At 42.2% G+C, this 15,710-nt stretch overlaps 1 protein-coding gene across 1 annotated transcript in view; it reads right to left on the reverse strand.

The window, feature by feature from the left end:
• SLC16A12 (solute carrier family 16 member 12) overlaps nucleotides 1-15,710 on the reverse strand; it is a 47,408-nt gene that overhangs the window by 12,355 nt on the left and 19,343 nt on the right. Inside the window, exons 8-10 of the mRNA XM_009465560.2 lie at nucleotides 3,951-4,115; nucleotides 1,054-1,375; nucleotides 522-733 (exon numbers count right to left, since the gene is read on the reverse strand). Of these exons, the coding sequence (XP_009463835.2) occupies nucleotides 522-622 (101 nt within the window). The 5' untranslated portion in view covers nucleotides 623-733; nucleotides 1,054-1,375; nucleotides 3,951-4,115. The remainder of the gene's footprint in view (nucleotides 1-521; nucleotides 734-1,053; nucleotides 1,376-3,950; nucleotides 4,116-15,710) is intronic.

The raw sequence follows: 15,710 nt of genomic DNA on the forward strand, positions 1-15,710 counted from the left end.
TCCTCTCTAGGGCACGGACCTTCTCAGGCTGGATAGCACCCGAAATGCTTGAAGCAGGAGAAGCGGGTATTTACAGGTTTCTCAGATAGACACAGGAGCCAAGCAAATCCACTGGGACTAGCAAAAATGAGCATGGCTGTGGGGTCAGAGGGACACAACACACCCGAAGAGACCCTACATGATTCCTCCCTCCCCGACCAAACCACACAGCCTGAAATAATGCTGCCTGCCCGAGGCTTTGATTCTGAAAAAAAATCAAAGAGAGGGTGTTGAGAGATAGAGCAGCTGTCAGAAGAGGCGAGACTAAAACCAGACAGATCATAATCCCTCAGCCATCCCCACAGCCTTAGGGATTTCCGGAAGCCTTTAAAACTGTAGCAAGAGAGAGGTTTGTAGCTAGCCAGAATAACCACTGCAGCTGTGGGACATCAGGGGAGATCCCAAATCCTCTTCCTAAGGGGGGAAAAAAAAAGGGGGTAATGCTGCAACCAGGTCAGAAAGACAAGAAGCAGCCCCTTTACCTCGTCACGGCCCTGGTACAGATAGTGACAAGGAAGCAGCCAGCAACGATCATCCACCCCCAGCCTCCGTCGGGAGGGCCGGCGTGCCGGGCCGAGGCCATGGCGCAGGCTGGGGCGATTCCTCCCTCCTTCCCACCTCAGTGGCAGGGGCCAACTCCGGCTGGCTCGGCGAGTGCCAGCTGGGGCTGCCTGGCACATGGGTTACTGGCCATCTGAAGGGAGAGAGAGAGAAAAAACAAGCAGAGAGGGAATCAGGGTATATCATACGCACTGTAACCTGAACAGCTGGGCTAGGACATACTGCTTTGGCTTTACTGCATAAAAGCGAGGGTTTTCTTTCAAATGCAGTTTATGAAAATTTGTTGGAAGCAAGAATGCCATCAGAGTTTGTCCCCGTGTCTGGTATCATTTATTTCAGGGTAATTTGCCTAGCAGTTACATCCTAGCACGATACCCTTTTCCCCCACAAATGTCACAGCACATACATGTAAGTCACACACTTTACTGATGCCAGTCACTGCAGGCCATTTACCTTCAGTGGGCTCTCCCCTCTCACACCAGTCCCGGGCCTGAATTGTATTTTCAATTGCAGTCTCCACTCAAAGTAGCTATTCTTCCTTGTACACAATTTAGTGCAAAATTTTCGTTTGCGGGAATACAGTTTTCACCTTTGTATGAAAAGGGAATATTTGCTGCAAAATCAGAGCACATCTGATTGCAGTGACCATGAAATGGTGGAGTTCGAGATCCTTAGAGCACCGAGGGTGCACAGCAAGCTCACTACCCTGGACTTCAGGAGAGCAGACTTTGGCCTCTTCAGGGATCTGCTTGGTAGAGTACCATGGAATAAAGCCCTGGAGGGAAGAGAGGCCCAAGAAAGCTGGTTAATATTCAAGGAGCGCCTCCTCCAAGCTCAGGAGTGATGTATCCCAACAAAGAGGAAGTCAGGCAAAAACACCAGGAGGCCTGCATGGATGAACAAGGAGCTCCTGGACAAACTCACATTCAGAAAGGAAGCCTACAGAGGGTGGAAGCAAGGACAGGTAGCCTGGGAGGCATACAGAGAAATTGTCTAAGCAGCCAGGGATCAGCTTAGGAAAGCTAAAGCTCTGATAGAATTAAATCTGGTCAGTGATGTCAAGGGCAACAAGAAAAGCTTCTATAGGTATGTCATTGATAAAAGCAAGGCTAGGGAAAATGCAGGCCCTCTCTGGAAGGAAATGGGAGACCTGGTTACCTGGGATATGGAGAAGGCTGAGGTACTCAACAACTTTTTTGCCTCAGTCTTCACTGGCAAGTGCTCAAGCCACACTGTCCAAGTCTTAGAAGGCAAAGACAGGGACTGGGAGAATGAAGAACTGCTCACTGTAGGAGAAGATCAGGTTCGAGACCATCTAAGGAATGTGAAGGTGCACAAGTCCGTGGTACCTGATGAGATGCATCTGTGGGTCCTGAGGGCACTGGTGGATAAAGTTACTAAGCCACTATCCATCATATTTGAGAAGTTGTGGCAGTTTGGTGAAGTTCCCACTGACTGGAAAAGGGGAAACGTAATGCCCATTTTTAAAAAGGGAAAAAAGGAAGACGCGGGGAACTACAGGCCAGTCAGCCTCACCTCTGTGCTCAGCAAGATCACGGAGCAGATCCTCCTGGAAACTATGCTAAGGCATGTGGAAAATAAGGAGGTGACTGGTGACAGCCAACATGGCTTCACTAAAGGTAAACTGTGCTTGACAAATTTGGTGGCCTTCTACGATGGGATAACAGCATTAGTGGAGAAGAGAAGAGCAACTAACATCATCTACCTGGACTTGTGCAAAGCATTTGACACTGTCCTGCATGACATCCTTGTCTCTAAATTGGAGAGACGTGGATTTGATGGATGGACCACTTGGTGGATAAGGAATTGACTGGATGGTTGCACTCAAAGAGTTGCAGTCAATGGCTTGATGTCCAAGCAGAGTGACGAGCAGTATTCCACAGGGGTCGGTATTGGGACCGGCACTGTTTAACATCTTTGTCGGTGACATGAATAGTGGGATTGAGTGCACCCTCAGCAAGTTTGCCGATGACACCAAGCTGTGTGGTGTGGTCAACACACTGGAAAGTAGGAATGCCATCCAGAGGAACCTTAACAGGCTGGACAGGTGGGCCTGTGTGAACCTCGTGAAGTTCAACATGGCCAAATGCAAGGTCCTGCACATGGGTCAGGGCAATTCCAAGCACAAATACAGGCTGGGCAGAGAATGGATTGAGAGCAGCCCTGAGGGAGGTATTGGTTGCTAAGAAGCTCAACATGACCCAGCAATGTGTGCTTGCAGCCCAGAAAGCCAACCGTATCCTGGGCTGCATCAAAAGAAGCGTGACCAGCAGGTCAAGGGAGGTGGTTCTCACCCTCTACTCCACTATAGTGAGACCCCATCTGCAGTACTGCATTCAGCTCTGGGGTCCCTGATATAAGAAGGACATGGACCTGTTGGAGTGAGTCCAGAGGAAGGCCACAAAGATGATCAGAGGGCTGAAGCACCTCTCCTATGAAGACACGCTGAGAGTTGGGGTTGTTCATCCTGGAGAAGAGAAGGCCCCATGGAGACCTTATAGCAGCCTTCCAGTACTTAAAGAGGGCCTAGAGGAAAGATGCAGAGGGACTCTTTATCAGGGAGTGTAGTGACAGGACAAGGGGTAATGGCACTAAGCTGAAAGAGGGTAGATTTAGATTAGATATAAGGAAGAAATTCTTAACTGTGAGGGTGGTGAGGCACTGGAACAGGTTGCCCAGAGAAGGCATGGATGTCCCATCCCTGGAAGTGTTCAAGGCCAGACTGGATGGGCCTTTGAGCAACCTGGTCTAGTGAAAGGTATCTCTGCCCATGGCAGGAGGGGTTGGAATTAGATGATCTTTAAGGTCCCTACCAACCCAAACCGTTCTATGATTCTATGAAACCACCACCACCACATCCGTGTCTACTTAGATGGAAAACAAAATTCAACACTTTTGTGGGTGTCTGTGTCTAACCTAGCCACAAAAAATGTTGATATCCAATCTGGCATGAAGCCAGAGTGGCACAGAGAGATTATACCCCTATTTGGCAATAAAGTCTCCCATTACATTATCCTGCCAAATTCACGTGAACAAGCAGAGCAAGTACCAGTGCTTTAAGCCATGCGGCCACCACACTTTGCATCTAACGCTAAGGGCCTCAAAGGTGGATTTATTGTATTATTGCAAATTTAATATGTTATGTTCAACTGCCTGGATGATTGAATAGCCCATAAGAATCCATGACAACCACCTGAATTAACAGGGTGCTGATAAAGTTCAAATTATTTTGCTCAAGGGTTTCCTGGCAATCACAAGTAATGCTGTTTGGTGGAGTTTGTATAAGCACATAATACATCACAGAGAGATCCTGAGCAATTCAGACATACCTCTGCAGCACTTTTTCAGAGTCTTGGCAAGGCAGGTCTTCTTATTTTGGATCTGAGCAGTATCTTTCACTGTCCCTTCTGGAAGAATGAAGATTTCATTTCAAGTTCAGGTTACTAAGGGTGGAGGAGAAATTTCCAGGAATGCCAGAAGGGATAACAGTAACCCTTGAATAAGCAGAAATACACACAAAAATCTTTCAGAGGAGTTAACAATCTCCACATACAGAGCCCTAACTGATTTTAATGCGTGTACAGCAATAGCCGGGTTTCAGGACCTCAGCCTAGGTCTCTAGCCCAACTTCCCAGGCAAGCTTCAGATAGGGTCTGAGACCCTAGTTAGCATTTTAGCTGTACATTAATGTACTTGGGAAGAATTTGATGACATATTAGGCTAAGCAAACATAGATTTGATTACGTGATCACTTGCTGTTATTTTCACAGAACCTTGCCTGCCAATGTACACATGAACGGCAAACATTTAATGAGATTACCAGCAACCGAAAACAGCCATATTAAGAGAAATGCCTGGCCAACATAGAAATAGGCCACCCAACGTCCCCATAGTAGGATCAGTACAAACCTCATCTCTTTGACTTCACGCTCACTTCAGGGAGTACTATACCTGTCATAGCCACTGAACTAATAGTAAATTAAATAATTACCTTTCTTGTTGCTGCACATGTCTAATAAACACTTATTATGGCATCCTGGCAATTTTATTCTGAGGTTAGAAAACTTCATTTGCTTACACCCTGGTGCTGTTTTTTAATTATCCATATCATGGATGTGGACTCTGCAAATGAAGTCCAACAGGCAGAAAGCACGTACTTTGTCTGAGCAATCACATCCTCCGCTTCTCAGCCCTACCTTGGTTTGCTCTCATGTTGCATCTTTTTCTTAACCTTTCTGGTGCAGGATAAGACTCTTATTGCATATCTGCTCCACCTTTAGCACTGTGAGGCCTGATGCCCACTGGCAGTGCTGGTTGCTATCATAACATATCTCAGACGTGCATAAAAGTTCCTGCTACTTGAGATGGCTAAAGGAAAGCAAGGTTAAAAGAAAAGCTCATGAAAGAGCTCTGCACTTTGTAACATTTGCTAGATAATTTTCAGTCAAGCATTAAGTAAATGTGCTTTGCCGTGAGTTCAAAGATGATGTAAGTTGGGTGAAGGTAGCAACAAATTCTGCTGATCCCTAAGAAAGCCTCAGTTACCCAGCATGCCCTGACAGTTCACTAAACAGTAACTCTGTTCCCCAAGTTAATACATTAGGTTTAATTTGGCAGGATAAATAACCTATCAGTTATTTCAACAGCTGTTTTTGAAAACTCTGGAAAGGAAATAATAGCTCCTGAGAGCATCTCCCTTACTCGGTCTGCTCAGCCAGCAGAAAGGAGTGGGTGAGGTTAATAAAAAGGCAGTACTATAACCTTGCACCTCATCACGAGATCCCTTTTGCTGGAGAAAGGAGCACAGAAATCCACGGCAGCCTAGCAACTGGCCGGCACAGCAACTGACCTTTTAAAACACGGCATGCAGCCAGCAAAGCACTCGCTGCCCCTTCCGTCTGCCCCTCCTTCCACTGTAAGATTTTCTTCTTTAAACAAATTAATTCAATAATGATATCGCAACAGCGTGAAGTGAAGATGCAAACCATTTTTGTGATGAAGGACAGAGGAATAGCAGGTACAGTAATACCAGCCTGTCTGGGGCCCGGGGGGTTGCTTTTTTCCTACCTTGTTCAGCTGCTCCATTTACAGCGTTGATGTACCTGGGCAGCTCCATCATCTCAAGAAATGCTACCTCACCTGCCAAAGAGTTTGGATGCTTTTTGAAAAAGCTCCATTTGTAGAAAGGATATGGCTTCAGCCAGAGCAACAGGCACAAGGTCAGGTTTGTATCACAGCTGTCCCACGGTGGGAGCACACAGCCCCCGGACCATACTGGGGGTCTCACCCTGCTACTTTCTGCTTCTTCACACTATTCTGGCTACACAAAATTAAAATGGCTGTGCATTAAGATGGCTTTGCAATTTCTTTCAGAACTGTATGGAAGGATTTTGTGCAGTTTATCCCAAAGGAGCTGGCCCAAATATGTATAGAGCATAAATAAGTGCAGAATCCAACACTTACTTTTAACTGTTTGACAATACAGAGATCCATAAGAGAAGAATGAGAAGGAGACTTATCTAGAATTTTCTTTCTGGATCAGTGTAAGATATGTACATACACATAAACTGTACATGCCATTTGCTACCTTCACAGCGATGATGGGTTGGGCAAGGCCTGAGAAACTTGTGACAGTCCCTGTGTCCAGAACGCCAGGACACACTCCCAGAACAGGTTCATTTGCACCAATGAATTTAAACCCTATTTTTCTTGTGAACAACAATGTACACAGCTTTCAAAGTCACTTTGAGAACATTCGTGCAGATTAAGTTTATGAAGAACAAGTATAAAGCAGCGTAAGCGTAGCTGGAGAAAATTCATTACTGCTTAGATTGAAAGGTAATGGAATTGCATATATTTACCACATTTACCACCCTATGCACCTAGCTCTAGGGCAGTCTTAATATTTTCCTATATTTACCCTATCATGTAGCTCAAGGACAGTTCTACTATCTTTCTTACTTTTCTTGACCTTAAGATTATACCAAACATTAATAATTTGTAGTCATTTGCTACATTCATTCATGTTAACCTCTTGCTTTAATACTCTTGCTTTCTGTTCCCTTTTCTCTGACTGCTGCATCTTTAATAAAAAAAAGAAAAAAACAGAAGAAAAAAACTATGAATAAAAAAGAATAAAAAGGGCACAGAATGAGTAGCAAAGGATAGAAGAAGGGGAGAGAGAGAGAAAAATGTTAGATAACAAAGAGAAACATTGTATGTGCTATGTGACAGTGGATCATAAGAAATGTATAAGATTAAATATTTAACGTGTTTTGAAAGAGTTAATTTTTTAGGTCTTGAAGGATCAGGGATGACCTTATCTGTAACAATATGCAGGAGAGAAATGAGCTTAAACCAAGTAGCAGGTTAAAGGGAAAACAGAAAACTAGCAGAATACTGATTACCAATTAATAGCCGTATTACCTTCTTGTCACAGGTCTCTCTAATTCCACGGTGTCAGGGATCTCCCTTCCCCACTGACCAGTGTCCTCCCCAGAGGCTTGCTAGCCACTTAACTCATTTCCTACATCCCATCAAATACAGCAGAGCACATGTAAGTGGGATGCAGTATTTGATATGAGCACAGAAGATGCCGACAGCTGCAGAAGCTTCTGTCAACTGGATTGTCAAGAAATGGCACTTTTTCAGTCTCCTTTTGCTCCCAGCCCCCTGCAATTGCATACCATGGTAGGCACTACAGTCAGCAGTCTGACAGGCAGCTAAATTCCAAGTTGTTCTTAAATACATGGGAAGTAAAGACTCTTCTAATTCTGTACCACTCTTGGGATTCAAAGGCTATTTCTAATCTATTTTCTTCAATAAAGAGCTGTCCCATCCTGCACCCTGGGTCAGCTATTTAACTGGAAAAGTACAGCTTGTGTTGATTTCAGCAGAGGCTATTTATCAAGAGGTGTATGATTATGACTTTGACTTGTTTAAAAACAACCCAAGAGGTCCTTTCCAACCCTATAGTCCTAAATAAAACTAACTCCGCTGAGCATCTTAAGGCTGCTACTCTATATCCTCAGCTTCCTTTTCTGCTTAAAGATGTCTCTGTCCAGCCTCTAGATAAAACTAAAGTATGTGCTTTTCTGAGAAGACTGGCAGGTTGGTCCACTGAAATTTTCCTTGTGCAAGCCAGTAAGCCTGAGGATTATGTGTATCTATATAAGCAGGACACACATTCAGCTTCTCAGATCTCCATAAATTCAGTACCTCTCCAGCACTGTTACGAATGGTTAACAACAAGAACCACTCACCTGAAAGTTCATTCAGGGAATTGTACTAGAACCAAAGTAAAGAAAAAAAATTAAATACAAACAAAAACCAACCTGACTTTTAATTGCTGTCACAGCACTAACACAAGAAACATATTAAGACAGATTGCAATAACTTTTTCCAGTTTTTTTTATCTATAATATCCCTGCATAAATCTGGATGGTTTACTCTGGAAATCTTTAATCTTTTTTATACTTTTAAGGAGAGGTTTCCCTATGATACAAAATAAGAGCAACATTAATAACCTATTTATATTCTGGTAGTACTTTGGGACTTCTAATCAGAAAGCAGGTGTCACAATGCTAGGCATCACACAAATATCTAATAAAACTTGCCCGGCATCCAAAATGTATCAAGATAGAGAAGATGAATCGTATGACAGCCCAGCTTATTAACTCCCATCACGATGCTGAGCAGCAAATGTTCTTCATTTGCTTCAGCTTGTGTGTATGAGGGAGGGAGATCACTGTTGAAGAGGACGGACTGAATGGAGCATAGATGTAGGAACAGGAGAAGCAACATGGAAACCAAAGGGATGTTAAACAGCTGATAGAGAAGGGAGGTGCCAGAGAGAGGCATAGGTGAGTGGGGTGGCGCAAAAGAGGGGCAGGAGTTGAGAAAACTCCCTTTTACCCAAGAGCAAAAGTACTCAGAGCAGAAACATGAAAAAGATAGTAAAAAGTAAAGGTCGTAGAACAGCACAACGTTCATTAGTTGCTCCCCTACCGAGAAGCATGTCACTGGAAAAGGAAGAGCTGCGCTGGCCTCCCACAAGGATGGCTTTGCAACACTGTCAAATAGATCAGAAATTTAATTTGTCAAATATGCCAGAAATTACTAAACCAAAGGGCATGGCTAGAGCCCCAGCAGAAATAGTTACTGTCTGCTGAGTTGGTAGCACTCTGATGAAAAACGTAATGTGAACTTCCCTTGTCTCTGGAAACCATTTTATGGGGCTAACAGAAAGACAACAGCCTGACAGAAGAAGTCTACAGCAAAAGGTTAAGCAAATTGTAACAGAAACCTTTTGACCCTTTAACATAGTTTCTGGCTAGGTTATCCTTAAATAATGCAGGTTAACTACAGAGGGTAAAAAAAAATACAAAGGAATATTTTTGTAAGAAAACACCTTTACACAGAAAGCTTGACTTTAGCCTACTTAATCCCACCTGGAAATGTGCATTTTCGATTGACATTCTGGAAGGTTTTTAAACTAGCAAGCGCAGTGCTCACCATTTCACTTTTTACTGTGATGAAAACAACAGAGGGCTCAACTACTTTCCTTGAGTACACCGCTGTTACCGAAATCAGAGCTGAGCCCATGACCGTGCACACCCTTAGCAAGGTTATGGTCACCCATGTTCCATCAAACACATAGTTTCTCCCTGAAAGAGAATGCTACTCATTGACTAACTGATAGCCAACAGCCACGCTGCTGGGGGCGGGGACCATCACTGTCGCCATTTTAACATCTTTCTTTCCCCTTCCTGCAAATAAGTGAGAATAGCCAAAAATTGTTACAAAAAAATATCAGGAAACCTTTTGGGGAGGAAAAGATCAGTCTCTGCTGTCCAATAACTGCAATTATACAAGACTTCTAAGACAATGTTTTGGAATTTTTGGTGTTGAGGGGTTGCTGATGACATATTAGTATATAGTGAAAGCATAAGATAATGTCAGAATTGTCTGATTCTTATTGTTTTTCTAGTATCTCTACATTTTAAAATATTTCTATGTTTTCCTAATATTTCTAATATTTATTTCTAATAATTATTTTTAACACATGGTGGGTACGCAGCAGTTGTGGAAGGAGGTTTTTTTGTTTGTTTGTGTACAGAGCTACCTATATGTTTATTGATTTATAATTACATTGCATTTATCTATTACTTTTGAGATTTATGACATATCATTAATGATGACTAAACATTTTGTCAAGCAATTCTCATTTACAGTTAAACTTAAGTATGTGATAGTCCAATCATTTTCTGAATCATCAAGCACTTATTAATATCCCATTATATCCTTAAAGAAATGTTAACATACAACCACAATTGTTTGGGAATGCTGAAAAAGGTTTTTATTCAAAGTGGTCTTCAGCTGACACTTTTCCTACATCTGGTATATTAATTTTTCCATCTTCAGGAAAATCTTGCCCTGAGAAACTGAAAAGCTGCCATAGAACATGTGGAAATAGGACATTTTTTCTTAGACCATTATACAGTTGGTCTGTGGAAATCACTACTCTCTCCTTCTTTTACAGATTCTGCACCCCAGATTCTACTTGGGTGATAAGGATCCAAAAATCAACCTCTCTTAGCTTAGCTGGAGATGACCTGGCAAAGAAGATACCAAGCAAGTGCTCTTCTGATCCCTCCAGAAAAAATTAGGGTGTTGTCAGGCCCCCCCAGGAGTGCTCAGACACCAACAGTGCAGCTGCGCCTGGATAAAACCGAGGAGCTGAAGACTACGGAGACATCTTCCTGTGCACACCTGGAAGTGCCAAAGGCCACCCAAAAGCTGTGGTTGCTGCCAGCTTTTATGTCTCGTCTCTGACAAGAAATCAATGCAGATGGACACCGTTTCCAGCATACATCCCTGGTGGGGTGTCACAGCCCGGGGAAGTGCTGGCAACCGTTTGGCGGTGTCCTGGGAGAGCTGCCACCCAGCGCTCAGACACTCCTCGGCAGAGGGGAAGCCAAGAAAGCAAGAGGCAGAACCATGGGAAACTGATATGCCCTCACCTCGAAATCTCAGTGATGTACTTACAGAAAATGTACTTGTACTTTGAGCTCTTTCGCAGTTGTCATCTTTTCAGCCCTTCCAGTTATGGAAAAGCCTTATTCAAGTTATGCAAAACTAATTTGGTTTATAATGCCCTTGAGGTTGGGTTTAGTAAAATGAGGAACTGCACTTAAACAAAGACATCTTTTTCCCCTGTTCTTGAGGTGTTCAGAGCCTGAGTAGCATTATCAGGTTTTTAACAGTTCACGCAGAAAAATACTTTTCACTGTTAATTTTCAAGATGTGAATCTTACACAAGTGCTTTTTAAAGGGAAAGGAGATGACTATTTTAGAAAACAAATTCTGTACCTACAGAACAAGCTATCCAGAAGATTGCCGCTATTTATCTGATGTTCTAGGGCTGCTGTTAGCGTCAATTCATCATCTTCTCCTTCAACATGCAAGATTTGTTTGCAGAAACTAATCAGGTGTGAAAAGGCAAGGCAGGTTATTTCCTCCTGTTCACACAAGCTTATGTTCTGAAACAAAGCTATTAGGATACTTAATGCCATACGTGCTCTTCTAATGGACAATACACACCATACAATAGCAAACTGTCACTGTGACGATTATTTTTCTTGGGAGGTTTTCAGCTGAAACCTTGAACTCTAAAATTACTATCTACTATCATTTCAAAGCCACTATTAATTTTCCCTTTAATAATGATAATATATAATTGTTGTATATACAATGGTGCATTAATATAATCCCCAGCAGGAATGGAAGAAAAATCTCGAAATACTGGAAAGACAGAAGTTTAAGACAAAAACCAGGATGTCTGCCGTTTCCCGAAACAGGCTTCCAACAGCAACTACTGACGAATGTTGCTTTACAGGGTTAGGCATTTCTGCCAAGTCACTGCACAGATCACATTTACTCTATTAAAAAAAGCATACAGTATTATGTATATATAATAATATATATATAAATAATATAGCCATAGATACATACCAATGAACACATCTCTGTACAAGAAGGCTTATATATATGTCATTGCACACAAACTTAGCAAAATAGCAAAAAGAAAATAGCAACAGGGAAGCTGCTAAGCTGGGAAGGAAACATCAAATACTAAAAAGAAAGATAAGGAAACAGATGGAGGACAAGAGGAAAAATTCTTAGCATGCTATAAAAAAAAAATCTCTGACCAGGAAGAATGTATTTGACAGCATGCACATCATGAAAACGTGTATCTGCTCGCAAGTAACAGTTTATCTTAGTGAAATGACACACTGAAAGTCAACAAACAATCGACACATCTTGGGCAGATCAGCACATTCTTCATGCTCGGTCTTCCATTCAGCCTCACCAAGCCACCCGTATTTCAACTAGATCCTTGCTTAATAGCCTATTTTAGCTTTTAGGGAATCTTTAAAGCTGTGGTGGTTTTGACTGGGGTAGAGTTAATTTTCTTCATAGTAGCTAGTGTGGGGCTAAGTTTTGGATTTGTGCTGAAAACAGTGTTGATAACACAGGGATGTTTTAGTTACTGCTGAGCAGTGCTTACACAGAGTCAAGGCCTTTCCTGCTTCTCACACCACCCCTCCAGCGAGCAGGCTGGGGGTGCACAAGAAGTTGGGAGGGGACACGGCTGGGACAGCTGACCCCAACTGACCAAAGGGACATCCCACACCATAGGACATCATGCTCAGCATATAAAGCTGGGGGAAGAAGAAGGAAGCGGGGGACATTCGGAGTTATGGCGTTTGTCTTCCCAAGTAACTGTTACACGTGATGGAGCCCTGCTTTCCTGGAGATGGCTGAACACCTGCCTGCCAATAGGAAGTAGCGAATGAATTCCTTGCTTTGCTTTGCTTGCATGCGTGGCTTTTGCTTTACCTGTTAAACTGTCTTTATCTCAACCCACGAGTTCTCTCACTTTTACCCTTTCAATTCTCTACCCCATCCCACCGGGGAGGAGTGAGCGAGGGGCTGTGTGGCACTTAGTTGCTGCCTGGGGTTAAACCACAACAAAAGCTTTGAGAAAAAGTGCCTCAAGTTCCCTCTGCTGAGTGAATACTGGTGCAGCTGCTTGATTACATCATTTTCAGGAATGATCAGCAGAAACTTTCCATGTTACTTAAGGGTGTACTTCTGCTAATTAGTATTGCAGCCCAAAAATACAGTTTCTCAATTTTATGTTAAAGAACATTTCTATCTACAGAGAATGTTTTTGTTTTGGTAAGTGAAGCATGGGAAAAAAAAAATCTACCTGTCCTATTAAGTGTATTTTACCTTTGCTCTCCAGATTTCTGGCTATGTTAATTCTTTAAAAGTTAACTTCCATTTTCATTTTCTCTGCTGTTCCCATACAGCTCCTCTTCTTGGCAGAACTGTCAGCAAGCAGAATATTACAGCAAGTGTTTGAGCATGCCTATGTTCACATTTAAGGAAAGAAGATGTAATTGGAGAGAATGCTTGAGAAAAATAGCTGACCACAAGAAGCATGGGATTAGCTTAACTCATAAAAAGCACGAGACCAAGGACTCTGCAGCAAAGGACGCAAGGGTGCCTCTGGCAGGAAAACTAACCTGTAAGCAGGGAGGGCAGAAATTTTACATAAGAGAGGTTTGAGTTACGTTAGGAGTAATGAGACAGTATGTAGAAAAACAGGAAACCACTTTCCCCAGATTGTATTATGTTTGTCTTTTCTCTTCAACAGCTACACTGAAAAGGCAGATAGCTATAAAAGAAAGAGGAAAAGAGCCCATATGGAGCAGTAAGACAAGACGTTAGGGAGTCATCTTGTTAAATGTTAGACAGCAATGATAAAAGAGCCCATAAAAGGTGATATCTTAAAGGACTTGAAAAGGGAAAAAAGAGAGAAAGAGACTGATGCTATCTAAGAAAAAAAAAACCACCTAGAAATTTACCTAAGAAATTGTCATAAAAGAATTAATAAAAATGCTCCATCTCTTCTTCCTATTAAACCCAGTCCAAATTACAGCAGCTGAGAGCAGCAGAGCATTTACAACCACAGAACCAGCGCAGCCTGCCAAATCTCCCGTACAACACCCAACCACTCCTATCAGCAAACTCTCAAATGGAAACACTTCAGAAGCAAACTATGCAGGCTCTGCTGCTTCATGTGATCCTACAGACCAACTGCAGGCCATTTATCACAGCATCTTGAACTACTGCAATAGAAAGTTTATAAAAACGAACACCTGGCTAACAAATTCAGGAAAAGATTGTAGAAATAAGTACAGGCTTTCAACCTGCTACCAAGCTCCCATAGGAGTTATGAGAAAGTTTAAAAAAAAAAAAAAGTAGTCCTGGCTCCTCTATCAGCATCCTTATTGACACTAATGGTCAAGGAGTCATTGTGAAGAAATGCATTTGCTAGCTGTTCAGATTGGACAATCATATGAGTACTGTTTGGTCAAAGTCTCACCACACATCAGTTTGGGAACCAGAAAACAAGAGACTTAAAAGGAGGACTCAACAGTTATCCTGTTATTCCAGCCAACCTTGTAATTGTCCCTTAACTAGATCCTATTATCAGTAAACCTTTTAGTGGGATCAGTTTCACTGTAAACAGCTTATTACATGGGTGACAAAAGAAGCAAAAAATAACTCAAGAATGATCTGACAACAAAAATTATGTCTAAAATCAATGTTTATATCTTGATACACAAGACGATGATATTCCTTCAAATCTTCTCTAAAGTTTTTTCCATGAAAGAGAACAGGCCCTAGTGATTTTTTTCAAGAACATCTTCTATTTACAGTGAAAATTCACCCCATCTAAGGAATAAACTATAACTATTATGATAGCATTATTTAAATTGCACCTTCCGAACTACCTGAAAGAGTAACATGGAGTATCCCAAAGAACAGTTGTTACAGGGAACTGTTGGTTCACCCATAAGTTCATCTATACCATAATAACAAAAGGATAATCTTGATCTCACATTAAAACTGATAGACAAAAATTAAGGTCAAATTAAATTAATATCTATTTCTCAGCTAAGAGCTCTCTCACTGAACTAACTTTCCATTTCCAGTTAAGTAACACCTGTGTATGTTGGTATCCTGAAAAACACCCGAAAGATGTCGCTAGCAGTGTCTGCCTATGAACCTTCCTGAACAAAGCTCTGTTGCATGCTCCGAATCCTGCATCGTTAGATCATTTTTCTTCTTGACCTGGCATCTCACATTAGGGCAGGTTGCATTTGATAAATTTTAAATTACTACAAACTTCCACATTCATCTGAAGGAAAAAAAAAAATCCCAACCAACTTTTAATCGGTCCTCAAGTGCCAGCTGATTTCCTTTTCCTCCTTCGCAGCCACCCTAAAACACACTCCACTTGTTTCACACATTATCCTGCCTGTCACCACCTTCACATCCTCTGGTTTTTTCCCATTTTTTCCCCATCCAGTTTTTATTTAGTGCTTCAGTGCCAACTGCATAGTCCTTCCCTGTCAGGAGGCATTGATACATTGGCAACGTCATTTACATGCTTGCTATATTCTCTAGGAGCAATAAAACTAACTTTTTTAATTTTCAAGGAGTTCGTCCAAGGAGTAGCTTCATGTACCAGGTTTTCACAACTGTGTCTCAAGATTTACTTTCTCATTTGATTAAAATAAAAGAGTAAAGTTGCCTACTAAAGGAGTCCTCTGCAAAATACCGCTGCCGATATGTCGCGATGCCCATGCAAGAGCTCTTATTTGAAGTGCTTTGTTATCCCATCCTTTCTGGCAAACAAGCAGAACTTGGAAACTCTGACAAGTGTCACTTTACCATCAGTCATGTGTTGGCTGTTTCTATGTAGTGTGCACCATAAGCAAAAGGCAGAATTATGTCATCTGGGTTGCAACTCCCCGGAGATTACTCTCCACTCCGTTAACTTCATTAAGAATAAACTAGCTGTGTGGGATAATCCTATTTATTCTTTCCAACTTGCTACACCGTCAGGCTAAATTAAATGGACACTGATAGAACGAGCTCTGACCACAAATGAGAAAGGAAACACTAGCTTCATGAAGAGCAGAGGATGGTGGATCAGGCAGGGGAGGAGT

Source organism: Nipponia nippon, unplaced genomic scaffold, assembly GCF_047370975.1.
Source record: "Nipponia nippon isolate SJK-2023a ecotype South Korea unplaced genomic scaffold, ASM4737097v1 scaffold_3, whole genome shotgun sequence".
NCBI lineage: Eukaryota > Metazoa > Chordata > Aves > Pelecaniformes > Threskiornithidae > Nipponia > Nipponia nippon.